General features: G+C 38.8%; 1 protein-coding gene across 2 annotated transcripts; it reads left to right on the top strand.

The window, feature by feature from the left end:
• Lhx8 (LIM homeobox 8) lies at positions 1-24,632 on the top strand. Of its 2 annotated transcripts, none has more exons than XM_090333717.1 (9): positions 1-81; positions 2,030-2,116; positions 2,446-2,607; positions 6,272-6,393; positions 8,451-8,671; positions 9,164-9,267; positions 14,393-14,488; positions 20,670-20,853; positions 24,192-24,632. In XM_090333717.1, the coding sequence occupies exons 1-9, from the start codon at positions 1-3 to the stop codon at positions 24,236-24,238; spliced, it is 1,104 nt and encodes a 367-aa protein (XP_090189843.1). In that variant the 3' UTR covers positions 24,239-24,632. The 2 variants fall into 2 exon arrangements, with proteins under 2 accessions (XP_090189843.1, XP_090189842.1); XM_090333716.1 differs by having other exon boundaries at positions 24,188-24,632.
• Positions 24,633-27,941: the final 3,309 nt, after the last annotated feature.

Genomic DNA, 27,941 nt, shown 5'->3' with positions numbered 1-27,941 from the left:
ATGTATTGGAAGAGCGATCAGATGTTTGTGTGTAAACTAGAAGAGAAGGACGTGCCGGAGCTGCCAGTTTCCCCTGAGAAGGTGAGCGAGCGACGCCAGGCTGGACCGGTAGCATAGCCGTTTACTTCAAACGCGAGTTGTTTGGGGCTGCTAAACCAGGTTCAGAAAACTACCTGGAACAGCCTCGTCTTCAGACCTGACAGTTTTTTTTTTTTTTATTACGTCGTAGCGTTAGTCAGTAATCATTACCTCCCCTCCCCACAAGCTCACTTAACCACCGAGGCATGGAGACTGTAATTTGGGAGACGAAGCCTCGAGTCTAAGGCGCGCTGTCGGGTCCATGTGAGTCGTGCTTTTGTTCTCTTTGCCTTGGTGACCGTGGTTGTCCGGGAGCGTGGGTCGGGAGGATCGGGCGGCTGTCGGTTCTAGGGCGCGGGGGAGAGGATCAAAGCCCGGGCTCCGGGAGATCGCCGTCTCCCCCGCCCTCGCCTTCCCAGAAGTTTGGATGCTTCTAGGCGCGCATTTGGCCCAAGGGCCAGCAGGGCGGAAGGCTTAACCGAGAGGGACCTGTGGACCCAGGAAGGCCTCACGATTTCATTGAAAATGCCGTTGTCGGCAAACCACGAGGCACCCCAGAACAGCCCAATCGATTGTCCCCAGGAAGACCGGGGAGCCCGAGCCACTCTCAACCTCGCGCGGATGCGCACCACGCTCCACAGCCTGTTTTCGGGTCCCAGCCAGGCCCGCGCGCCCGTTAGTAGCCAGTCGGGGGCGGACGTGGGGCTTGCCTGCGGAAAGGGTCTCCGTGCAGTCCGGGGCGCGGCCCGGGCGTCGCGGAGCGCGCCGCGCACGCACGGCGAGCGCACCTGAGGCTCCCTGGCTGCGGAGGGTCGCGGAGACCCTCGGCGTAGCACAGAATCTCACCTGGAGCGCTCAAAAGGACCACTCAAGACCGGAAAGGCCAGAAGTGCAGATTTGGGGACCTCTCGAGATCGGGGGCGGGGGAGGAACTCACCAAGCTAGACATTTCATACCCAGAGAGACAGCGTTTTCTTTCAAGAATAGAAGTGCAGCCAAGGTTTGGGCACACTTGAGCTACGCGAGTTGTTGCTTTAAACTCAGTTCTGCCCGGGGTTGGGTGATTATTTAAAAAGAAAAATAGGACAAATTAAATTCAGCTGGATATTTTCCATTATTCGACCCCGCTTTTTTGTGAGTTAGCTAAAAATAATCCTTTAGCCGCTCGAATGTTGACTTACTGAGCAATAAGTGGCAATTTACACCTTAAAGAAACGGGTGTAAATCACTCAGCGCTCTAATTGCTGTAAGTTTACGAAAGAGCCGCTGGCTCGGTTTAAATCTGAAGCATTTTCATTCAAATTGTCATCGGCACAAACACCAGGCTTCTTAAATCCCGCTGTAATTAGTTTTCAAGTACCCTATTAAACCTCTTCACCTTTCGGGCTATCCTCCTCAAAAAGCCCCCTTAAAAAATATATGTGTGTCTTGCTCTTTTAATTGAGGTTATTAAAGACATCAAGTTTCTTTCCCCCCCACCTCCTTCTCAATCGTCTTTTCTTCTCTCCTACTCCACCTCTCCCTCCCCCCCCCCGCCCTTGAACCCCCCTTTAGCCCGGTGTTCCCGGCTCCGAGGTGATTGACGTCTAGGAAAAAAAAACGCTTTGTGCGAAGATGATTGTTATTAACTTGTTATCCCTGGCGGGGAGGGGAGGGCACGTGTTCGAGAGAGCACTGGGGACCTGGCGCCCCAGGAGCGCCGCGACGCGCTTCCCGCCGGGGCTGGGCGTCGGGGTAGTGGCCGCAGGGCCGCCCGGGAGAGAGGCTGCGCGGGCCCCCCGCCCCCAGGGCCGCGCGCCCAAACGCCGCACGCGCTCGCCCGCCCGCGCCCGGCCCGGCCCGCGCCCGGGGGGCCTTCATTAGCTCGCCCCGCGTGCGCCGGCTGCGGGTCTCGTGCGCGCTCTCAACTTGTGCTCTGTTTCTCCCCGTGCGCCTCGCTCCCGCCCCGCAGCGCCGCGGGCTCATGTCGGAGGAGTGCGGGAGGACTGCAACCCTGGCGGCCGGCAGGACTCGGAAAGGCGCCGGGGAGGAAGGACTGGTGAGTTGTAGGCAGGCAGGCAGGCAGGCAGGCTGGCGGGCGACGCGGGACCCGGGGCTGCCGTGACCCGCCGCCTTCCCACTCAGGCCAAACTCAACCCCATAAGTGCGGCTAGGGTGGGAGGCTTGGCCGGTCCCGGAGGGCCAAGCTTCTGGGATCCTGAGGTCAGGGGTCGGGGACCCCTAAGAGGGTGTCTGGACCTGGAACTTGGACCTGGAGGGAAAGGACTAGAAAGGAGCCTTCATGAAGCTGGGGGTGGGGGCGTCATGGGTAGGTGGCAGACCACGGGGAGGGGGCATTTTTAGAACTGCTTGCGTGGCTTTCTTCAGGTGAGTCCCGAGGGAGCTGGGGACGAGGACTCGTGCTCCTCGTCCGCCCCTCTGTCTCCGTCCTCTTCACCCCAGTCCATGGCCTCGGGCTCCGGCTGCCCCCCTGGCAAGTGTGTGTGCAACAGCTGCGGCCTGGAGATCGTGGACAAGTACCTTCTCAAGGTAAGATGGGGACAGGAGCAAAGCCAGTGCATGGCGTCACCCCAAATTTCAAAGCTGTCGATTTATCTTTAGGGAAGGAGCCCTGTCTAGGGCGACTCCTGCGGTGGGGTCCAGAGTGCTGGGAGTTGGTGGCAGCCTCTAGGGTACAGAATGGGAATGGAGTGGAATAACCCCAGGTGGACTTAGCCTCTTACTTATAGCAGAAGGGAAGCGGGAAATGTTCACCCACTCTGAAACGACTGCCCTACCCTCCCCCCCCCCCACAACCTCTACTTAGAAACCTTGGCTCCCTTAAACTGACTGGTCTCTCCACCCCCATTACCCCATGTTCCATTCCCCTTAGAAAAACTGAGTTCCCTTTGCAGAGTCTCTCCTTTGGTGAGAGTAAAGGGCCTTGGGAAAAAAAAAATTCTGGATATGTTTTATATAGAGTCATGTTTATTTACAATTATCTGGGAACTTTTCCAATGTAAAAGTTTATAGAAGCATTTAAATAAGAGTCATTTAAATAGCTTTCTGCTCTTATTAAGCCCGTCCTATGCTGCTGTTTTGTCTCCTTCGGTGTTTAGGAGAAAAAAAAAGAAATTGGATATAAAGTTAAGCACGCAGCGCATGAGCTCGCGCGTGCACACACACACACACACACACACACACACGCATACACATACACATACACATGCCTGGGATGAAGTGGTGGTTTGAGAGTTGGCTGTCTGTCTTAATTTGGTTTACTTTTCTCTTACAATATTGTGGGGGGAATTTTGGAGTAAAATTCTGGCAGGCCACAGTTACCCATGTCATTGTAGGCAAGATCATGGTCCCATGTGTCTTCATCCTAATATATGGGGTTTTCAACTTCAATAGCTTATAAAAACCACGATGTAAAATAATGGTTTTTCCTAGACTGAATTAGTTACAAGCCAGTTCACTTTCTGTTCCCTCCTCATCATGCTTAAGTTTTCAAAAGGATCAATTATGGAGAATATAAGTTCAAAAAGAGAATTGGTGGGTTTCTTTACATTTGTATGTCAACATCCAAAGCTGTTTTGTCTGTAAATGGGAATGTTACCCTACACAATCCAGATATAGCACCAAAAAAACTTTAGTGAAAACATTTAAAAATAACTTGAGTTAATCTCATGTGGTGGTTGATTCTTAAAAGTAGAAAATAAACATTAATTGTCTTTGACTTTATTCTTTCTTCACATTCCCTTTTGTCTTGTTCAGCCTGTGCCTTTAGAATATTTAAAAATTATCTTTAAAATGGAAATAAGCTTCATAGCCCAATATAGACACCAGTGCTTTGGTTAAACTCTTGTGTGTTGTCATTGGACTTTTTTGGGTTTAAGGCTAGTACTCTTATCATTTGAGATACTTGAGCTTTCTGTGTTTAAGTGGACAAAGACTCTCATGGATTTTCCTACCTGAGATGGCTTTGAACCATGATCCTCAGATCCTAGCCTCCTGAGTAGATAGGACTGTAGATACCAGACAGTGACACCAGGTTTAAAGTATTATTTTTAAGGGGAGCTCTCAGTAATTATAAAAACTGTAAAATGTTTCAAAATGTAGCTTCATAGTAGGGATGGCTAACACCATACCTTCTGAAATAGCTAACAATTTCTCACATTCATCTTGCAAAATTTATGTATTGCTTATTTTCATGTATGTGACATATTTTTTAATCTGAATTACATAAAGCTCTCTTTTATGGACAGGACAGACTGATTTCCTAGCTCTCCCATACTTTGAGTTTGTAATCTTCCAGATAAATTTAAATTTAAACTTATTGGTTAAACAAAAATTAGAACTAGTATAGTTTTGAGTGTATAATTAGCAAAGGAAAACCTATGTCTACCTTGTGAAGCACGGTAAAATGGAATAAGAAAAGTACAAGAGTAGATAGAGGCACATACTACTTCACTGTCCCATCACTTCGAGGTAGCTTTCTGGCTTGGCCTTAGTCCTATGTTTAGACACTAGCCAGATTTTAATACTAGCTATGTATAGTTTCCGGAATCTTCTCCCTTAACTTGGCAACAGTATGGAATACTCAAGGGCTTTAGATTTGGCTTTTGGAGCCAGATAGAGTTTGGGAGAAGAGAAGAGAAGAAAGAGAAAGAAAAGGAAGATAGGGCTTGATTATGATTGAAAGAAGGCCTTGAATAGTAGAATGCTACAGGAATCTTGTGCTTCCCATGTTTTTTATAATTGGGTACATTTCAGGAAAATTGACAAAAATGGTCTTTGTTTTCATGACCGTATCCATGGTTAATATTTCAGTTTTTTTTCTTTGCTGGCTTCCTTTTTAATCATTCTTTGTTATTCTTTTAGCACTGCTCAAATGACTATGTAGCTCAAAAAATTTAAAGACCATAACTTAAAAACTTTCAATTTTCACTGAAAAATGAAGCTTGCATTAACATTTAGAAAGAGACACATAATTGTAACTAGAAGCCAATAAACCTTTTCCCCCTTCAGCTTGAAAGTACTTTTTGAATTTAATATAACTGAAAACATGCTGAACAGTAGTTAGAATGTAACAATCTTTGGACAGAATATCCCTTTTTGTATGAAATCGTGAAGCTAAAGCCAAGTCTTTTCAGTAATTTGCTTTTTGTATTTCATTCAATCCATTTATATAGAGAAATGGTGTTTGGATCTTCTTTTGCAGGAAATATAATTCAGTATAAATCTAATTCTTTCATTAATAAAAGCAAACTAGGGGCCTTTATTATAGGCCAGTTCAATCTAACACTCATCTTTATTTTTGCAGACAGGAGGTTCCTTGTATGAATGGCAACAGTGTAAAGTAGAATTATGATTTGTTTTGTGAACTGATAGTTCTTATTTCCACTATGAGAGAAGAAAGGGCTCAGCTTTATTAAACTCTTTGCTGTCTCTCACTATCTGCAATATAAATGGAAAATTATGCTTTGGTATTTTTTGCAATCTAGCTGTTATAATCAGATTTATTTTTTTCTCCTGTTGTCAAATTATTAAATAAGTTTCCCAGTACTTTCCCATTGGCTCTACTGCTTCTTTATAGCTGTGTAATGTTAGAAATGAGCTAGAGATACCTCTATATCAATATTTACATCTGCCTTAGAATTTCTGGGTTGTTCAGGATAACCTAGTAGTTGTTTTTAATAAGGGGGCGAATCTTAGGAAATTACTTTCCATTTGTTTTCTTGTTGCCTTACTTGGCTGTACAGTTTATATTTAGCCAAAAAGTAGATTGAGACAGAGTATGTATCTTCCTTAACAACCAGGTTTTATAATTGAAAGAACGTGGGAAAAGCAAACACGAAAGGTCTCTATGTAGGACTTGAAACAGAAAGTATTTTTTCCCAGTATTCTTCAAGTTTTGATTTAAGAAAGAAAAACATTCTAAACAACCTGAATTCTTCAAAGAAAGAAATGTAAAAAGCAAACCATAGAGAAACTCTGGTATGCAGTAGTGTGATTTTGTTTTTCTGGTAAGAATCTAAAAGCAAATACATCCAGATGCATTTTTAGGTAAATGCACTGGTTAGGATGGAAGTAGAGCATATGTTAGAATGTTGCAGGGCTGGCTTTGCATTTTCCTCATACATAAAGCCAGATATTGCCTTTCCTCAGTGTGTTATCAGGACAGCCACTCACCTGCCCTCTCCCTTCACAGGTAAATGATCTGTGCTGGCATGTCCGCTGTCTGTCCTGCAGTGTTTGCAGAACCTCCTTGGGAAGACACACCAGCTGTTACATTAAAGACAAAGACATTTTCTGCAAACTTGATTATTTCAGGTATATCATTAAATGGTCTTGGTAAAATTTGAAGACATGACTAGGCACAATGCATTTTGAAATGGACTTTTTCTTATCCATCTTGATTTCTGAAAGCTGATTCCCCTCCTCCTACAGAATAGATTAAAAATATTTTGAGGTATAATTTGTGTTAAATTATTTGTGTTTCTCTCTTTTAAGAATTTTGTCCATAAAAATTTAATTTTAAATAATACTTTTACTCTGGAAGACAATAATTTTAGGTACTAAAAACAGGGAGCCTTTTATGCTATGCTAAAGTATGAGCTGTAAAATGACTTATTGGGACAATACCCCTTGTTTGGAGTGACAAATGAAATAAAATCATTAACAGAAGAAAGTGAAGAGTGTGTTAAGGTTTTACCAGTGTACTGCAGAATGTTCCCCAATTACACCTCTGTAAGATGCTGGAGCTTTGGATACTATGATGAACTACATTATTCAGAAAAACTGACTATGTCAGTGTTATAAATACATCAAATCATTCTGCCTAAAAATACTGATCTACTCTACAATCTCTAGTCTGTGCAACTATATTTGTCTTAGATATTAAGTGTAACATTTTCTTCCTGTGATTTCTTTACAACTATTTAAATATAAACTCTCTCCTAAGAACTAAAATGATTTCTTTACAGCTGTCTAGAAATTGAACTCTTTGTAAGTATGACTTTAAAAATGTAAATACTTATTCCTTTGAATTTCCAACAAACCACTGTTTATTTTTCCTGGAAAAAATACTCCTGTCCATTGTGAAATTAAAAGTATATTGTAAAGTTTGTAATATTAATTATAGCACTTATACTCCATTTCAAGGTGATTTCAGAGACTTTCGCAGCTGATGAATAAAATTGCCAAGCAATTTAAAACATACTCAGGGCCCTTCATTTTATAAAATCACAGGTATCTATTTCTCATTAGAGTTTACTTTCCATTTCATTATCAGTAGTTAGGATTTGCTTCCTCTTTCACTTAGAATATGATAATCATAATTTTTATGGTAGCTTGAAAGATACAACCCTAAAATGTAGTTCTTCATATTTTTCTTATTTTTTCAGGACTCAGTGTTTTAGACTAATTTATATAAAGATGTATCTATGCGTGCACACACATACATATTATAATCTAGTGCGGTTTGAGCTTGTTGGGTCATGACAATGGGTGAGAAGAGAGAAAGAGAAAGAGCACGCACGCGCAAGAGAATGAGCACACACAGCATTTGAGCATGCATCTAGCCTCTCAGACTGGAGGAAAAACAATACTTCATTGAGCCCTGATGTTGTGTTGTGATTCACTTCTGTTTAATGTCCTTCCTTCTATGGATAATGGATAGTGAGTCAATCTACTTCTTCATGACTGAAAAACATTCCTGAGTTTGTTTTTCCCTCATCCTGGTAGGGTGAAGAATTTGTTTTTTGTATTCATACTGTTATCTAATTTAAATATTTGACAAAATTATTTAAAGCGCTTCCTAATCTCCTTGATTTTGTTTTGTTTTACTTTGGAGTGCTGGGGATGAACCTAGGGCCTGGTACATGCTAATTCTCTGTTACCATCAGCTATAACACCCAGTCACCCAATTTAGTTTTAAGAGTTGAGACTTGGAGTTGGGACACTTTTATATTTCTAGGCCTTTAGAGTGGTGTGATAGTAGTAGTGGTGGTGGTGTGTGTGCACACACATATGTGTGTGCATGTGTGTGTGTGTGTTTTAGACCCAGAAAAATTTATAAACACCTTAATAGTTGATAAAATAAGAGGAATATTCAGTTTGTGTCTTATTTAAAAAGAAAATCTCACCTTCCTTTACAGCAGCAATGAGATTTTGTTTCAAATCTAACAGATTTGAATTGTGGCCCTGTGTCAAGTCCTGATTGCTTACCATATGGACTTTCAGATTTAAAAAAATCCTTTTGCATTTCTGAAATATTTAAATACATAGGTTATCTTAGTGATGTACAGAGCCTGCTCATTTAGTATTAAATTGATACATATCTCATCAAACACTGGAATCTTCACCTCCCACCCTTCTGTTTACTGTAGAAGGTATGGAACTCGCTGCTCTCGATGTGGGAGGCACATCCATTCTACTGACTGGGTCCGGAGGGCCAAGGGAAATGTCTACCACTTGGCGTGCTTTGCCTGCTTTTCTTGCAAAAGGCAACTTTCCACGGGAGAGGAGTTTGCATTGGTGGAAGAGAAAGTCCTCTGCAGAGTGCATTATGATTGCATGTTGGATAATTTAAAACGAGAAGTGGAAAATGGTAACTATCTACTTAAAATACTTTTTCAGTCTTTTGGGACAGCAGCTACAGGGATAAAAATTTTGTTTTTTTTTTCCTCCAAGATCATCTGAATGTACAGTTAAGTACAAAGGATAATTATAGTGACCTCTGTTTGTGTATTTAAATGGAAAACTGTAATACATGCATTTAGCTCGCTGTCATAGTATCAGGTAGCAGTCTTGAGTTAGAGTTCAGCTTTTCTTTGGGTAAACAATTGCTTCACTATGTTTCCCTTCTAGGGATAGGCCTTAGATTTGCCTGTCAAACTTTCTGCACTGTTGAATGACTATGCAAGCCTATAAGTGAAACAGTTTCTACAGTGTGGTTGTAGTGTGTTTTCAAACCTGAGGGCTTTTACAATTTAGGAGATACAGTTTCACGGCAAGTTAAGATAGACACAAAAAATTATTACTCTCCCTTTGATGGCCCCATTTGAATTACCAATACATATGGTATGTTTTTACAATGCAGGTAATGGAATTAGTGTGGAAGGTGCCCTCCTCACAGAACAAGATGTTAATCACCCCAAGCCAGCCAAAAGAGCTCGGACCAGCTTCACAGCAGATCAGCTCCAGGTAGACTTGACAAGGAACTTATGATTTTGAAGCCCCTCCCCATCGAAACAAAACAAAGTGAAACAAAACAGAATAATAAAAAAGTGATTCCCATGCTGCCTAAAAACATTGTTATGTATTCTGAAAGGTAGATCTATTTTTTTTCAAAACCTAAATTCAGTGAATGTATGCAAATATACTTAACTGCCCTAAAATATGTATCCCTATTTGCAGTATCATGATATAGATGCTCTAGTCATGTAAGAGTTATTTCCTTGGGATCCTTTGGTGTAATATCAAAGTAGAATCAAAATATTGAACTGTTCTGACTTCCTGATAATATGAATTAAACTCAGGCCTTTATTGGCATATAATTACAGAATTACAGAAGATAAACTATTTTTAGTTGGGCAATCAAAAAGTTGGGCAATCACCCAGCTTTATCTTTTTTTCCTCTTTTGGAGCTAAGTTTGAACTCAGAGCTTTGTGCTTGCTAGGCAGGTACACTACCACTGAGTTCCTGCCTCCAGTCCATATTTGTGCTAGTTACATTTTGAGCCTTGCTTGCTGCCAAAGTGTGAGTCTATACTGTTATTTGCCTGTTTTTGGCTTCCCATCCTAGCTGGAATAACAGGCATTCACTACCATTCTAGTTTCTTCACTCAATCTCAAGCAATTTTCTGCCTAAAGCTGTCCTGGAATTCTAATCCTCCTGTTTCCAGTCTTCCACAAAACTTAAGATGATGGACAGTCATCACTGTGCCCGGCTATGGGTTCAGTAGGTTTCAAGAATTTTTATGCCTAAGATGACCTCAAATCATGATCATTCCATTGTCAGTCTTGCAAGTAGCTAGGATTATAGGTATAAGTACAGTGATGCTTTTAGTGGAAATGACAATATGGTTTTTTAAGTACAAAGGAATAGAGCATTTACCATAAATCAAAATATATCAGTTGATTCCAAACAAGTAGTGCTTCCTTGTGTGTAAAAGGAGGTAATAGGAGTAATTCTTAATTTCATGCTAGAGGTTGGTTATACCTCCTAGAAAGGGAAAAATTTCCTTCAACTTAGTTGTCAGAATTTGAATTACATAAATTGTGAAGAAAATAATTACCTTTTTGTTTAAGTTTACACATATAATGATTCATTCTGGCAGTTTATTTCCAGGAAATGAAATCACATTTTCTAAATGATTAAGATGGCTGTGGTATTTGTTTTAACAAAAAGTAACCTTTATTCAGCAGGTACTAGGCACTTCTGGGTGCTTTCCACAGTGTCAGTTTAGTTCAGACTTTAAAAGACACTTAGGTAATGTTAATAAATGAATGAAAGTAATGTTTTCAAAAATTACATGGACTATTCTAAGACCTACCAGTATTTAAGATGAATATGATAAGAATGTTTCATGGGAGAAGTATGCTCAGAGAAATAAACCTGGATGTAACATAAATATTCTAAAGTAAATGGCCAGGGAAAATACCCTTGCACCCAGAAAATAATGCTGAATTTCTGAGACATAAATTAAAAGATTGATCAATTACAAATGAAAGGTAAAACCGTTGAAAGCAAAACTTTCATTTGAAGGCATTTCTCCAATGATGATCATATATGTCCTAACTTAGTTATGAGGACTCGTGGGAGCTTTGGAATAGCTCCCAGTTGCTAAAAGATTTTTGGGTTAAAACAGTCGCTAATGTAAGTGCATCCATTTTTAAAATGGACTGCCATTTTAATAACTACAAGGTGATAACTACACCTTAATGTCAACATTTGTTACTAAAACTATTAATTGTGAAAACTTGAAATCTTTGGAGAGGTGTGTGTATGTGTGTGTGTGTGTGTGTGTGTGTGTGTGTGTGTGTGTGTGTGTGTGTATGTATCTGTGTGTATCCCCTCCTGGGGAGGGAAATTATAGATAGTAGACGTCTTTCTATGGCAAGCCTTATGGCAGGTATCGTATCTGTTATCCCTGGCTCTCCCCCGCTTTTTTCTTTAACACATTAACAATTTCTTAATGTAGGTAGCCTCTCCAAGAGGTGCAGGAACTTCCCTCAAAGCAGATCATCAAAGGAATGGGGCAGACATTTCCCAACTTCTGGTCTGAGAATTTTGTTTGATCTCGCAGCAGACCAACAGTGAAAATATGCCTTACCAAAAATCCTTTCAAGAGCAGCAACAGCAGCTAAAATAAAGGAGAGAAACTGTAACTCTCATAGATAAGGCTTACAATTTTCAATTACAAATATTCAGAAAATATTTCAACCATGAATTATTACACATGTTGTAAATCACTGGTTTTAAAAATGTACACCAGAATCATAAGAATGCTCTTTTATTCAATATTTACTTAGTATTTACGTTATGCCAGGGATGGCTGAAAGAAATAAGATACAATGCTCAAGTGCTTCTTCATAACTTAGGAATGTGGAATAATTGTTGTTTTAAAAAAAAAACCTCCAACTGGAACCATTTGCTTTGGCAGACCCTCTAATGAGTCAAGCAGCACACCTCTATGGCAAACCCCCACATTTCAGAAAGTTAAATATATTCAATTATTGCTTGAATTCAGCAAAATAAGTCTTGTACATGACCAACAAATAAGTCAAGACTGGTCATAGAGATCCTGTCTTGTTTTGGACAGTAAAGAGATGAAAATGAGATGCATAAATAACTTTTTCTGAAATTCTTCTTTAGACATTCAAAGGTAAAAAAAGCAGGGTGTCACTGGCTCACATCTGTAAGCCTCGCTACTCAGAAGGCTGAGATCTGAGGATCATGGTTTGAAGTCAGCCCAGACAGATAAGAGACTTCTATTTTCACTTAGCCGCCAAAAGGCAAAATTGAAACTACGGCATATGTAGTAATGGTAGCCTTGAGCACAAAATCTCAGTGATGGTGTCCAAGTCCTGAGTTCAAACCCCATGACCAGGAAAATAAAAAGATATTCCTTCTAATGTTATAGTTTTCTCATTGCAGTCAGTGATTGTTAATATTAAACATGCCAGGAAGAGCTTTTCATTCATCTGTTTTCAAATTAAATTGGTCAGCTGCTACTGTATGCAGAGAGGAAGCCGCACTCCTTGACCACATTTGAAGTTGTTTTCAATAGCATTTATGTCTTCAGAATCGTGACACTAAGTAGAAATTTAAAGGGTCTTTTATTTCTGGTGAGGCTAAATAATGATCTTAAATAATCTTACTTGACAGGAAGATCAAAAATTATATCTCTGTAGACTACTCCAGTTCTAAGTGGTCCATGTTGATTAAAGTTGTTTTATTTCTTCATGAGAAATTGCTTTATTTAATGTAATTTAGTACATTATTATGAATTTGAATACATCTGTAAAAAAGCATTCTGTTTTTTTCAAGCAAGTGCCCAAATATTTCTTCAGCTTTTTCTTTTTGAAAAATTAAAAAATCTATAATTAATTTGCTCATTCTTTTTTCTCTTTGGGATGTTATATATTCAACCACACTCATACAAGCTTGATCCTATTCCTGTAGGAAACACACTTTGAGTAGAAAGTATAAAGAGAAAGGAGAGAGATTATAGATATTCAGGTTTTATGCCTATAAAAACAATAAAAGTTCAATTTACAGTGAGTATATAGATACAGTATAATTGGTTGGGAAATCAGGAATACTTAACTCAAGCAGAGTCACTATTCAGAGAGATCTTAATGAGAAGTAAAAATGGTCAACCTCATAAATGTTCCACGGAATCACACTGGGCTTTCCTCATATTCCAGAGATCCTTCACAATGTCAAGTTTCCTTCTGTCACAAACCAGCATGGAGCTTAACTCCCAGGGATAAGAATGAAGAAGACTCTCGCCCTAGGGACTCCCTATCTTGCAACTAGACTTGCAAATAAATTGTTTAGCTAACTCAGGAGTGTCCTGTGGCAAAAGCTGTACAAGGAGCAGAGTGGAGAATGCTATTGAAAGGCTTACAGCCAATGTGTGGATTGCTTGGGTACCCAAGCCTGTGGACAAGCATAATTATGTTGAATGACTGAGTCTTCTCTTGGTGACAAAACTTTTCTGCTTTATAATACACTGGCTGAGTAATTTCTAGTACAAGAAAAAAAATCTAGTGTCTCACTGGATTCCCATAGTGATTCCTTTTTCTGAAGGAACCTTTTTCCTTTCCCTTTACTGTATGTAATTACTGGAATGTCTTATACTTCAGGAAATTAAGACTGAGGCTTTTTTCATGTATCAGTATCTAGGAGCAGTTGGCAGAGTAATTAAAATCTAAAGTTCTGCACAGTACAGTCAGTCACACATGAGCTTATATATATATATATATAGATAGATAGATAAGATATTTAGACCTTAGTAAACATTTTATTTTGGTAGTACTGATTCAAATTTAGGGCCCTACCCTTGCAAGGTAGGCTCTCGACTGAAACCCACAACCAAAGTCCATTTTTTCTTTAGTTATTTTACAGATAAAGCCAAATGCTTTTTTCCTGTGCCTATGCTGAGAGCAAGAGGCTGGTTATGATTTCCTACATATCTGATTTATACTATCATGCCTCGTTGGTTTGTTATCTCGGTTGGCCTCAAACTGCCACTCTCTTGGTCATTACTTTATGAGCAGTACACACTTGAGCTTCTGCATTCAGTATTGCCCTGGTAAAGTCTTACTCAGTTATTCTTTTGCATAGGTAAATGCCCTTGTCCCTAAAACGATGGAACCACTGCAGTGAGATGGACTCCACTTTGATACGTACCCATGAAAATGATAAAGGGCACTGAACCTATTTAGGCTCAGGAGAGCTGGGGAGTAGGGTAATATTTCATTGTTTTCTAATGCTGAAATATTGATCAAAATAAAACTCATGTTTCATCCATTGCATTTGTGAGTCCTAAGCATAGAAAGGGGAAAAAGAATGATCTTTTTTTAACAACAGCCAAAGTGTTGTGTTGAAGTGGAGTATGTGTATAAATGATCTCAGCATAAGTGTAAATTTGTTGAGTATGCCTTGCTTATCACTTTTTCTCATTTTTAAGTAATAGAATGTAAATATTACGTTTTCTTATATTATGTCCTCAGTCTCCCATTGTCAAAGGTAAAGAATTGAGTTGCATCATTTTAACTGTTTACTGCTTACTTTTTTTAAAAAAAAAAACAAAAACAGGTTATGCAAGCACAATTTGCTCAGGACAACAACCCAGATGCACAGACCCTCCAGAAACTGGCCGAAAGGACAGGCTTGAGCAGACGTGTGATACAGGTGATTCTATTAAAAGTCAACAGACATACAGAGTTCTGATTCTAGTCTTTTATGAATAGGCACTGTGAAGAATTGTTAAGAATTCTTAAAATATCCTCCTGTTTAAAGCCTCTCCATGCTCAAATCTGGAAGAGAACACAGGCCCATAAACATGCCACCTATCACTGAGCTACATCCCTAGCTCCTAAATTAGCCTGCCTGTGTTAGGCTGCCATGTGTCAAATGGTTCTGTATATTTTAATTCACCCTAATCTCCTCAGGCTAAGGAAGATAACTGCATTTCCAAACTTACATTTATTGTAAGCTTTCCTATTCTATTCAACATTATGTGCACAAAAAAGTGTTGTTGTTGGCCTGTGATAAAGATTTGGGGAAAAAGGAATGTTGTGAACAAAGCTAGGGAAGGTAGAATTACAGCACACTTTACTGAAATGGTCAAGTATATGTTTGGAGATTATGGAAACTGAAATAATTCGAGGTGGATCTGTAGAAGCTTACAAGCTCAGTGTTCTCTTGAGATAAAGAAAGCTGTGACATATGTTTTAAGAAGAAAGAAGTAGTGACAGTATAAGAAAAGACTTAGAAGACTGAAGAGAGGCAGGCAGTTTAACTGGGATAGCTAAAGTAATTGTGATTTTTGGAAGGGTGAAGAGAGGCTGAAACTGGGATAGTAGGCCTAGAATTTGAGAAACATTAACTGTACATGAGGCAAGGGCTATATACTGAAGAACTGAGAACAAAACTTAGAGTGTAACAGATAAGCCAAAATTAAAGTATCTGTGGTTGTGGTACCCTTGTTAGGAATATTAAGGTAAAAAAAAAAGCTTGATTGAGAGAGATTGAGTCCCCCTTCCCCTTTTTTCAAAGCTGTGCTAGCCATGCAGTGATAGTGGTAGTTTAGTGTGTAAACAAGTATTTGAAAGGAAGAAGAGAACCTAGATCTGAAGATCTAGGTTGGAAGCTAGCAGGAAAGTCCATGTGATTCTTATCTCTTAAGTAACCACTGAAAAAGGTGGAAATGGAGCTGTGGCTCAAGTGGTGGAGCCCGAGTCTTGAGAAAAAAATAGCTCAAGGAGAGCTCTCAGGCCCTGAGTTCAAGCTTCAAGAATAGCACAGAAAAAAGAAAAAAAAAATGGAAGAATAGTACTCCCGCAAGGAGATCTAACATAAATTCGAATGATATCCTTCAGAGAGAGACTGAGAGATCAGAGTATAACAAGTGAAGGAAAGAGTTTAGGGAGACGGGAAGGTCAGTGGTGTGGGGTTTTTGTTGTTGTTGTTTATTTTTGTTTTTGTTTTTGTCGGTCATGGGGCTTGAACTCTGGGCATGGGTGCTGTCCTGAGCTCTTCAGCTCAAGGTTACTGTTCTACCCCTGGGCCTGGACGTTGTCCCAGAGCTACCACCCTGCTTCTTGAGAGACAGTCCTCCTTCCTCTTTTCTAGTGATTAATTGGAGATAAGAGTCTCATGTTCTTCAGTGCCTGGGCTGGCTTGGAACCCCAACCCTCAGATCTCAGCCTCTTGAGTATCTGGGATTACAGGTGTGAGCTGCCATGCCTAGTAGTGGTATTCTTTTAACAAGATTTCTCACAATCAAAAGGATATTTGTGCAGCAGAGATGAAAGAAGCAGAATGACTTCTAGAAGTGGGGGCTGGGAGAGGGGAATCAAGGGTGCCAGTTAGCTATATGGAAAACAATTTTCAGGAATACTCAAAGTTCCATATAAAGAATACAAACTGATCATAATTGGCAAGATATAATGAAATTTGGCTGGGGTAGGAACATAATATCCTTCGTTGTCTTTGTATTTTATTTCTTAAGTTAGGTGTTGATCCATAGGTATTCTTTGGGAAGCAAAGCATTGTCAGGTGAACAAATCTTTTGTACAGACAGGAAACATCTGCCAGGGTGGTAGTTTCTCTGAAGACTAAGTTTTAAGTGCTTTTGGTTGACTGCAAAGTGTTGAGGCTCCCTTTGAAAGCCAGGCCCCACATCTTCTGCATTCTTCAGATGCTCAAAGCATTGGATTTATCTTAGAGTGCCAAGTTTTAAAATGAGACTAAGAAGGAACCAATCTAAAATGAATGCTGCCTTTAAGGAAAGGCTGAAAGGTTTATAGAAGTTATTTTATAATCTGAAAAATGACAGGGATAAAAGAAGGCCAGGAAATGATAGAAAAAATGGCATATGCAGACTAGCTATCTTTAAATATGTGTGAAATGTGGTCATGAAAAAGTATTTGTATGCAGTCCCAGTGAGCTTTCTTACTACTTGACCAACAAGACACTAAGTTTCCTGTGCCTCAAAGTAAAATTTCCTCTATGGGTAGGTCAGACTCAATGGGCCAAGGTTTCTTTCTTATGACTTTATATATCCATGGCATTAGTGACTTCAAAAAAAATCAGACTCATGACATTTACGTTTCAGATGATTTTTGTTGGAAGCAAAAGCAAATGGAGAGTCTTCTTAGAATATTTCTTATAATTTGAAAGGAGAAGTACCCAAGACAGGTGTTTATTTTGTTAATTCCCAGGTATTTGTTTAGGTTGACAGTATGTGCTCATTAAATTGATCCCAAGCACTAAAACTTGGAGAATGTATTTTTGCATGTTTTCACTATGGGAAAACTGAAGACTGGGTATTTTTATGAGATGACAAAGGTATACTAACATGCAAATATAATTTAAATACATAACCCTTCACAGAATTTTTGAAGGATCAATTATTGTGATATTGAATAGTGACAGTTCTCTTCATGTTGGGATAATTTTCATCTGTCTCTATTGTAATATGCATACCATGTTATACAAAGATTATGGGAAACAGTGGTCTAACACACACAGAATCTCAACTTCATTAGTTACAAGTTGATGTAATGAGGTATATGTAAGTGAATAGACTGTCATACCAAATTCAATGAATAAAGATGGATAATATCAGTTCTAAGTTTCTATATCTATTTCAAATCATTATTAATATACTTTTTCAGTCAAATGAGTTATGAATAATTAATCTTATAGGAAGAATGTCAAACTTGCTATTTTTCAATCAGTATATCAAGATTACTCTTCCATACTAAGATCTGTATCTGAGCCAAGTGTAGTGAAAGTTGGGAGGTAGAGCAGGAGGATGGAGAATTCCTGGCCAGCGAAGGCTACATAGTGAATTTTTTATGTGTTAAAATGGTATAATTTATTTGATTTCTAATTTTTCACTATCCTAAAAGTGCTTCCATGAGCAGTGTTGCACATTTTGCTTGCATGCTTATTCAGTAGTTTCTTCAGGAAACATTTCTGAAAATGAGATGTCAAATTAAAAGTAGAACAGTTTAAGAATCTGTACGTAAAACTTAGCTTCCAGATAGTTAATACCAATTTCTTCTGCCCAGCACTGCATACAACAGCTCCCCCCATCAGTTCTTGAAAATTCTATATACAGTGTAGTTATTAAAAAGGAAAATGTAATTGTTTTAATTTTAACTAGAACTTATCTGTTTATTTTTTGTTTAAAAATTGTATGTTTTGCTGGTTGAGATGCCTCACACCTGTAACCCTAGTACTCAGGAGGCTGAGATCTGAGGACAATGGTTCAAAGCCAGCCCTGGCATTAAAATCCATGAGACTCTTAACACACCAGAAAACTGGAAATGGCGCTGCGACTCAAGGGGTAGCTGAAGAGCTCAGGGACAATGCCCAGCCTCAGAGTTTAAGCCCTACAACCAACCCAAAAGAAAAAAAAAAGTATGCTTTCAGTCTACCTTTCTGTTATTTTGCTTGTCTCCATTTTGCTGATTATTATCAGTTCTTTCAATCTGTAATTTGTCATTTCCTTACAGAATTTTTATGATCTTTTAATCTTTTAATAGTTGTGTCCTTTGTTATATTTCTCTATCTAAAATGCATATCCACTTTATCTTTTTTAAAACCATAGTTTCAATTCTTTACACATAACTTTTATCTAGATTGAATCCATATGACATAGAAACTTACCTATTTATTTCTCTTTAATTTTTGATTAGTTCCCCCTAAGTCAATAATATTCATGGGATATTTTATATAATTTTCCCAGTAATTCACAATTTTATCTTATATGTGTCTTTTCATTAGTTTTCCAAAGAATTCATTTTATAAATTATTTGATTTTGCTCGCTCTCTCTCTCTCTCTCTCTCTCTCTCTCTCTCTCTCTCTCTCTCTCTCTCTCTCTCTCTCTGATCTAGTGCTTTTTAGTGAATAATTTAGGACTTAAACACTTCCATGTATTTTGTGCACAGAAGTTTTTAACTCTTGTTAGAGGTTTGGGAAGCAGAAAAAAGATTAAGTAGGCTTGAGGAGTCAGAAGAATTTTTTTTATTGAAAAGGGTTGCATTCTTGTCAAAAGTTGTGGGGGGTTTTTTTTTGTTGTTGTTGTTTTCTAATTCTGATGTCTGGAATGTGTGGCTATGTTTTGCTCTTCAAGTTAGAAGACACTGTGTTTGCAAATGCTCTCTGTGCTTGATTACTCATGGATGCTCATCCAAGAAGCTACTTGAATTACTGTTAAGGTAGTCATTCTTCCTTTTATGTTACATGTTCTTCATTCCAAAATCAGATATTATTTTTTGTTTCAGTTAAAAGATCATAATTGGCATTTTTGGTATCTTATTTTTACAACTGAAGACACCATGCAAATGTGTAAGTTGAGAGGAAAAGATACTTGGTGAGAGTGTGGAAACCAGAGTGAGGTGCATGGGGTTATATGGAGTTGTCTGGAGGATGGAGTGGGGGCAGTGACTTCTGGGAATACTGGTGCAGCATTTCCCATCTCCAGTTGGGGATGTGAGCTCCTGTTTGGGAGAGGCAGCCTGCTGTTAGTCTTACAAAGTCCTTGGGTAGACTGTGACTGGGCACCAGGCAGGGTTGCTGTAAGCTCCATTCCTTTTCTTAGATACACCCTGAGTCCTGTCCTGGAGACATTCCTTCCATACTATCTTCAGCCACCTGCTCACTATTGCATGACACTACATTAATAATGTTTGTTTCTTAAATCCTTTGGTCTTCTATTTTACCAGCCCTTTATTTTGAATCCTAATAGCAAGGTAGGTCTTGGAACTCAGTTCAAATCTTTCCTATGCACAGTCTTTGCAGCTTCCTCTGTTCTACATTCATCCACTTTGTTTCCCTACCCACCAAACCAGAACAGAAATTATGTCTCTGATTTCTACCTCATGACACCATTGTTTGGAATGAATGGCCATCAAGTGGTAGATGTGTCTTTAGCTCTGAGGAGGGAACCCTGGGCCTTGCACTTGCTAGCTCAGCAAATGGTCAACACTAGACTACATTCTCAGTCTGTGATAGAACATTTTAATACATTAACACTCTAGTCAAGATTTATTTCATGGCAGGAATTGACAAATAGGCCAGTTAATTTCTGGAAGCATTCTAGCAGTCCCACCTCACTCATTCCAACCTAGATTTGAATCCTTGCTTCCCTGTATTTGTTTCATTTCTGCAAAGAATTAGATAAAAAGATGGTTAGCACTTTACATCTGGTGAACTCTTTCACTAGTTAGCTGTGTGTGTATGTATATTTAATTCTATTTAAACACTACTAGTTTTTTTTTCTTTTTTATTAGATACCTGACCTTAACATGCTTCTCAGGGAACAGTCTGTGTATTCACGAATAGAAATTTAACTCAGCAGGCTGAAATGTGACTGGAGTAACTGAATCAGGAGGTTTGTAGAAAGTGTTAAGGTCTCAGTAGGGATTTTAATCATTTGAACAAGGACTTGAAATAAGTCCAGCAGGTGTCTAAGAATATATTTACTTTGGTAGTGTATTTTTTTCAAGTTCTGGCGAAGGGGGATTGTTCTATTTTTCTTCTTTCCCAAATGCCAGCATAAAAGCAAAGCAACCTCTGAAATTTGGGGGCCTTTTTTTCACCCATATCCCCCTCCCTCTTTGTTTTTCTTTTGGCTGGCTTGGGTGAGGGGAGTGCTATAGCATAGTACAGAAATGGCTATATGGAAGAGTTATCATTGGAGGGGAAAAAATGACCACTGTTATTTAGATTATCTCTGCTACAAAAAGATTTAGAAAAGTGCATTGTGTGCCAGCATGGTAAGCAGGGCTGTAGCTACATTTTGGTTGAGGTGGTAATGTGCTTTGAAGCTGATGTGGTCTTCTCCCCTGCTCCCAGGTGTGGTTTCAGAATTGTAGAGCTCGCCACAAGAAACACGTCAGTCCTAACCACTCCTCCTCTGCCCCCGTCACAGCAGTGCCCCCATCCAGGCTGTCTCCACCCATGCTGGAAGAAATGGCCTACTCTGCCTATGTGCCCCAGGATGGAACCATGCTCACGGCCCTGCATAGCTATATGGATGGTAGGTATCCCAACATCTAACCACCGTCTCCCCAGCCATCAGGAACTGATAACTTCTACTATTAGATTACTGATAGGCTTCACGTTGCAAAATATTACCTCAGTAGTCACTGATAAATAATGTAGGGATTGTAATAGAGAGTAAATTTACCCAAATTTTCTCACCTCTCTGGTTACACTTTCACAAGTGAGATTAATACCTGCTGTATAACTAAACTGCAAATATTAGTCCTGACTCCTAGTGCTTGATTTTTACTAAGAAAATCTATTTTTTTGTTTCTGTTTTCACCTGATGAATATTTAAATGTATCCCCACTCTTTAGGTGGGCATTTACTAAATTTTGGTAAAGATACATACAAATTTAAGTACTGAGCTTGATGACTGAGGATTGTGAACACGTCCTATGCATATAACCAGCACCCCAAACACCTGTCCCTTCTCAATCATTACCCTCTCCTTCCTTTTTAACCCATGACCCCATTGAGCTTTACCTTGATTGAAAGACACAGAATGCACTTCGCGTTTTCTTAATTACATGGTTTGTGAGGCTCATTTGTGTTGTCACAAGAGTTGGAGATTTGATGATCTTATCATGATACAGAACTCTTGTAGAAATCTTTTTATAGTTTATCCATTTTATATTGGATAGAACTTTGTGGGTTTTTTTTCCAAGTTAGGTATTTTTCAACTTGCTGCTGTTCACGTTTTCATGCCTGCCTTTTGGTGCACAGCAATCCTGCCTTCTAGTTGGTTTGTGCCTGGAGCAGCATAGAGGGCCACAGGCTGTGTGCACGCTCAATATCAGGCAGCTCTGCCTAACAGTTTTCCCATAGCTTCAGGTGCTACATGTCCCTGCCAACACCAAGTATGGTGGAATTTATTATTTTCAGCCAATTTGAAGATGGTGTGATACTGTCGCATCTTCTTGTCTGCTTTTTCTTCATGACTGATGAGATTGAGAGGCTTTCTCCCCCCTAGCCCCATTTGATATTTGTATATATATCTTCTTTTGGGGGTCAGTCTGTTCATTTATGTTTTTAAATTCGTTTTTTGTTGATGTAAATTGGACATGCATTTTTGATCATTATATGATGAAAATAATGACTTATGACTTACCCTTTTCTCCGCTTTTGATGGGATGATTTGTAGAGCACAGATTCCTCTGTGTGTGTGTGTGTGTGTGTGTGTGTGTGTGTGTGTGTGTGTGTGTGTACGTACACTTCTCTGTCAGTCCTGGGGCTTGAACTTTGAACTCACTGACTTGCCCTCTCATTGATACTTTTGCTTAAGGCTGATGCTCTATCACTTGACCATACAACTCTAGTTCCAACATTTTTTTTAGTTAATTGGACAAGTCTCACAGACTTTTCTGCCTGGGGGATGGCTTTGAACATCAAGTTTCAAGTATGTCTCTTCAGTATCTAGGTTTTATAGGCACGTGCTACCAGTAACACAGGTTCTCAATTTTAATACAGTTAATTAGAAGGGTTATTTTTCTTGCAGAAGAAGTGTTTTTTATATCCTTTGTAAACAGATTCTACCAACTCAAAGATATTTTAGTTTCTTTTTAAGCTAAAATAATCTCTCCCATCTTGTGTCATTTATTCCTAAGTATTTTCCCTCTTCTTTTTCAAAGTGTTTGGTTTAAAAGAGCTTTATTTTATTGTGTACTTACTAAGTATGATGTCTGATATATTTCAATTTAAAACATTCTCAGCTTTTTTTCTATTTGAAAATTATTTCTTTCCCTTGGGGAGGGGAGAATCACATGTTCTGGCTTTTTTACCTATGTGGTTTAGAATAGATATTTTTCTGACCTATCTTCTAGTTTTCTACTGCTCTCTATATCTAAACTCACCCATTAACATCTTAATATCAATTGTGCTTTTCGGTAGAGAATTTCTATTTCTCTTCTGACATCACTGTTTTATTTCATTTTTTTAATTGTCATATAATTAGAGTCATACTAAACTTTATGTTTGATACCTCTAATATCTATCTTTTGTAGATCTTTGGGGGTTTCTTTTTATTTTCTTAGTTCAGTCATGTCTTCTTCTCTGGCCTATCTATTATTTCAAATGTCGAATATGAAAAACTAAAAATAACTTGAGGCTCTAGATTGTCTTCTATCAGAGGTGATTATTATTATTATTATTTTTTGCCAGTCCTGGGCTTGAGCTCAGGGCCTGAGCACTGTCCTTGGACTTTCTCAAGGCTAGAGCTCTACCACTTGAGCCTCAGCACCACTTCTAGCTTTTTTCTGTGTATGTGGTACCAAGGAATCGAACCCGGGTCTTCATGCATGCTAGGCAAGCACTTTAACCACTAGGCCAAACTCCTGGCCCCAGGTGATTATTTTTTAACAGCATAAAGTTAGGCTAAGGGAAGGAAGATCAGCTGAAGCCAGTTAATTCACATGAGCTTAATATATTTCTCTTTCATGGAATTTTAGACTTACCCTTTTGGGTTCTTAAATGAAAGCCGGAGTTTCTTTTGTTGTTGCTTATGTTTTGTTTTGTTTTGACTTCAATGGGGTCTGATCTTTGACTTTCACACCAACCACCCAAAGTTCAGTTTATGAAAGCTAAACTTCTCAGCCAGTGAGATATTTCTTTATGTTAAAATTCTCTATATTTATAATGGAAAGCAGCCCTGAAGCTTCCCCCTTTCTCTCTGAGATTTGACTTGCAGTTTCTCACTATGTTGGTCTGATTCTGATGCCTTCCAGTAGGTTTTGGATATATCCAGCCTTCCTACTTCCCTTCAGAAGTAGGTTTAATTTAAAGTGATGCAAGTTTTACTGAAAGCAGAACTTTGTAAATTTTTAGCTAAATAAAAATCTGAGCCTGTTGTATCATTATTGCCATTATGCCACTGCTGATATTTTATGTGTTCCTATGAAATGTTACTGTGATGGTTGAGTCAAACATGTTTTGGCATATGTTTAAGGAGGAGGTAGTTAATCATTTATAAAAGAAACTTGGGGAGGACATGGTACTGACATCTGCAAGTGAACATTAGCTGTGTCTTTGCAGAGCTCACCATATTATTTTCCAGCTGCAGGGTAAAATGCAATGAGTGGAGTATGGGCAGAGCTCATTACAGTGACAAGTGAGGATTTGGGGATTAAATGCTTCTTGGATTCTTATTTAACAATGTACTCATGTGCTGAATGAGACGATGTTCCTGCTAGGATCAGGAGAAGGAGTGGAGCTCGGTATCCTCCACTGGAATGAGTGAAGAAAACACATTGTTACCCATTGCTCTTGTTTGTTCTTCCATTAGATTTATTCACCTTAAAACACTGATCAATACATTTTTTTCTATTTTATAGCTCATTCACCAACAACTCTTGGACTCCAGCCCTTGTTACCCCATTCAATGACACAACTGCCAATAAGTCATACTTAAATTCCATTTTTTCAGGGAGAGAAATGATTGAGGATATAAACTTGTCATTTATTATGTGTAAAATAGCATTGAAAATATATTAATGTTAATTTTTTATTTAAAATCCAAAGCATTTTCAACATCACTTTACTGCCCAGGTATGTATCTATAGTTGGCCTGCAAGACACTTTTATTGACTCTTCATTTTTTTTTTTGGTAAAACTTATGTTTACAAGAAGGAAACAAATCAAAAACATTTTTGTATTGTCTGGAAATAGTTCATTCTAGTGTGTCTGTTAATTTATTTGTCATCAAAAGAGCACTTTGCCTAAAAGAAAGGACTGACAAGTGTGCAAAATGTTTACAATCTTTTGTGAAATTGTAGTTTGTCATTAGTTGGTATCTGTAAGTTATTGTTATAAATATTATCTGTATTTTTTGTTATATACAACTTTATACTTTGAAGCTTGTATCTGTGAATTTGCAACTGAAATTTATTTTGCCAATGTTTTCTGAATGAATTGGACAATGCTTTGTTGTAGCATGCCATGCAAACACAGTACCGTGTTATGGTTGAGGAGTTATTGATGTAAATAACACTATAGTTTAATAAGCCCACCATTCTAAGTTTATTAAACATTTTCCATTCTTGTGAAAGTTTTAGCCAACTTGTCTTTTGTGTGTGCATGTGTGTGTGTGTGTGTGTGTGTGTGTGTGTGTGTTCAGTAGTAAATTGCCTCTAATATCTTTGAAAAGTCTAACGCAATTTTCAGAAGTCGTGTTTAAACTGCATTGTAGTACATTTTAATAGGAATCTTATTCTTAGATGACTGCACTTATTTGACAAGAGAACATATGAAAACATCTAATTTGGAAAACAATCGCTTTATAAAATAGCTAATAAAATAATATAAAGAAAATCAGGATGTTATTTTCAAAATGACTGTTTGGAATCCCAATATGACTGTGAAATATCTGTAGGAATGTATTTCTTCAGAAATGGAAGTGTTTGGGCTTCCTAAACAAGGACTCTGCCCTTTCTTCTTCGGGAATAACCTTTAGGGTAGTGATTCTTGGGACATCAGAGCTCTCTCTAATGTAGTTAGATGCATTTCTCAGAAATACAAAACTAGGCATTAAAATCCCATTTGTATAAGTGTTCAAAGATTATGTGTGTATTAATATATACATATATACATTACAAAATAGTGAATAGTGGCCTTCTCACTAACTTTTGTGTCAGAATTTAATCAGTACTCCTTGTCATTCATATTCCAGTCAGGACTGAAAAAAGGTAATGAGGGGGGAAAAGGTGCTTCTTCGGGTTTTTTTTTTTTTGCAAGTCTAACAGATTCACATCTGGCTGAGGACTACAACTATTTGTAATTCTATCCTAGTAATCAGAAACGCATCCAGAAAGCAATCACGTGGCAAAAGGAAGAATCCAGAAGCAGCAAGCCTAATTTTCACTAGGGAAGAAAGGAGAGGGGAATTTAAATAAAAAAAAACCAACAAAACAAAACTTGCTATTCAAGTCAGTTGGAATCCTTTTGAGAACAACAACAACAGAAAAGAGCACAGCAAAAAAGTCCTCTACCAGATCTTGTGAGATTGATGCTAATCCCTCTGGGTGTTTTGTCTACCTGTCTCAGGCATGAAGTGATGATGTCAGACTCACTTTCCCAGATGTCAAGCAAAGTTTCTGTCGTCTAGCCAAACTCAGCACCTTAGCTGCTGTAGCACTTCCCTGCTGGATGTACTTGGCCCCGTTAGCTTGGGAGGGGTCTGGTGGTGTGGATTTCTCTCCATTGGACTGTCTTTTCCTGTGCTCACTATCCTTGGAATCTGAACTTTTAATTTTTAAAATTTTTTTTGCCAGTCCTGGGCTTCAGCTCAGGGCCAGAGCACTGTCCTTGGACTTTCTCAAGGCTAGAGCTCTACCACTTGAACCTCAGCACCATTTCCGGCTTTGTTCTATATGTGGTATTGAGGAATCGAACCTGGGTCTTCGTGCTTGCTAGGCAAGCACTCTACCACTAGGCCAATCTCCTAGCCTGGAATCTGAACTTTTTACCAACCACATCCCTAATCTTTCTGGCCCCAAAGATGAATCTCAAAATGAAAAGAAATCTTGCACACAAAAGTTCAAAGCTATGAAAATGGAGAGATCTATGTACCATGCGTGCAAAATTGTTAATGGCAAGGGACAGACATAAAAGTACTGAAATAATGATACATGATATGAGCATCTGCTAGGCCTTTATGCCATTAGCAGAAGTCAGAGATCCTAATTTTAAATTGGAAGAACTGAAACATTTCCATGCTGTCATCCCATGTAGGCCTGCGGGAACATTATTTACATGCTTAAATTGAGGCTTCTCAAACAGCATTTCAAGGGACTGTAGCAAGAAAGCATTTTTTGTTGCACTAGTCAGACCTGATAACAAGTAGGATGTCTTAGTCATAAGTCCAATCAGGAACCTTATACAGACACCAACACTAGAATTAGTACTCCCTATGGATTCTTGTTATAGGACAAGGTAGCATTACCAATATTTGTTTACACACATTCTTAACAATTCTACATTACTTATAAATTATAGCATACTTGCCTTTAGTTGTTGAATCAGAGTATATACTTAAAATAATTTACAGGCCTCAGAAAGCAGATAATTATATTCTTTTTACTTGTTTCTTTTTTCTATGGTAGTAAGATTTGAACTCAAGTCCTCACACTCTTGTGGGCTGGCATACTTAGCTGGGACTAGACTGCTTGTACCATGTCTTCATCTCCAACTTTACCTTTTGTTGGTTAGTTTGGAGATGGAGACTATCAGATTTTTCTTCTCTGGCTGACTTAGAACTATTATCTTCCAGGCCTCGGATTAGCCTGAGGAATAGCTAGGATTCTAGGCAAAAGCCACTCATTGACACCTGGCAAGAGATTGATTTTGTGGTTGTTGTCATGCAATGGATTGAGCTCAGAACTCCTAGGAAGTAATTTTACCACTTGGGCCATGCCTTCAGCCCCTGGACTATTATTCTTTGACTTAGCACAAAAATTAAAAATCTTCACATTAGAAAATATGGAATATTAATTTGTATCTAAGAGAAAAGTGAACATTCTTTGTGATTTTTGTTGATGGTGGGTTGGGCGCTGTCTTTGAGTTCTTCCTCAAGGATGGTAAACTACCACTTTGAGCCATTGCTCACTTCTAGTTTTTTTGTTTTTGTTTTGTTTTGTTTTGTTTTAGATAAAAATCTCACAGACTTTTCCTGCCAGAGCTGGCTTTGAACCCTAATGCTCAGATCTCAGCTTCTTGCATAGTTAGGATAACAGGTGTGAGCCACCAGTGCCCAGCTGTAATTTTTCTTTTTTAGGAGGGTGGGATATTGGCCCTTAAACTCCGGGCTTTGTGTTCTCACTTGGCTTTCTCACAGCTGATGATATACCACTTAAGTCATACTTCCATTCTAACATTTTGCTGGAAAATTGAGGATGAGTGCTTAAAAACTTTTCTGCCTAGGTTGGCTTCACACCACAGTTCTCTGGATCTCAGTTTACTGAGCAGCTAAGATTGAGCTATCTGTGAGCAGTGGTATCAGGGAAGCAACCATTCTTAGGATCTTGTTCAGATAAGGTTTTATCAATTTATATAAAACAGTACCTAGCATTTGTTATACTGCCATTTTTTATT

Source organism: Megascapheus bottae, chromosome 6 (assembly GCF_031878675.1).
Source record: "Megascapheus bottae isolate mThoBot1 chromosome 6, mThoBot2.hap1, whole genome shotgun sequence".
NCBI classification, from domain to species: Eukaryota; Metazoa; Chordata; class Mammalia; order Rodentia; family Geomyidae; genus Megascapheus; species Megascapheus bottae.
This window is presented reverse-complemented; position numbering and strand designations above follow the sequence as displayed.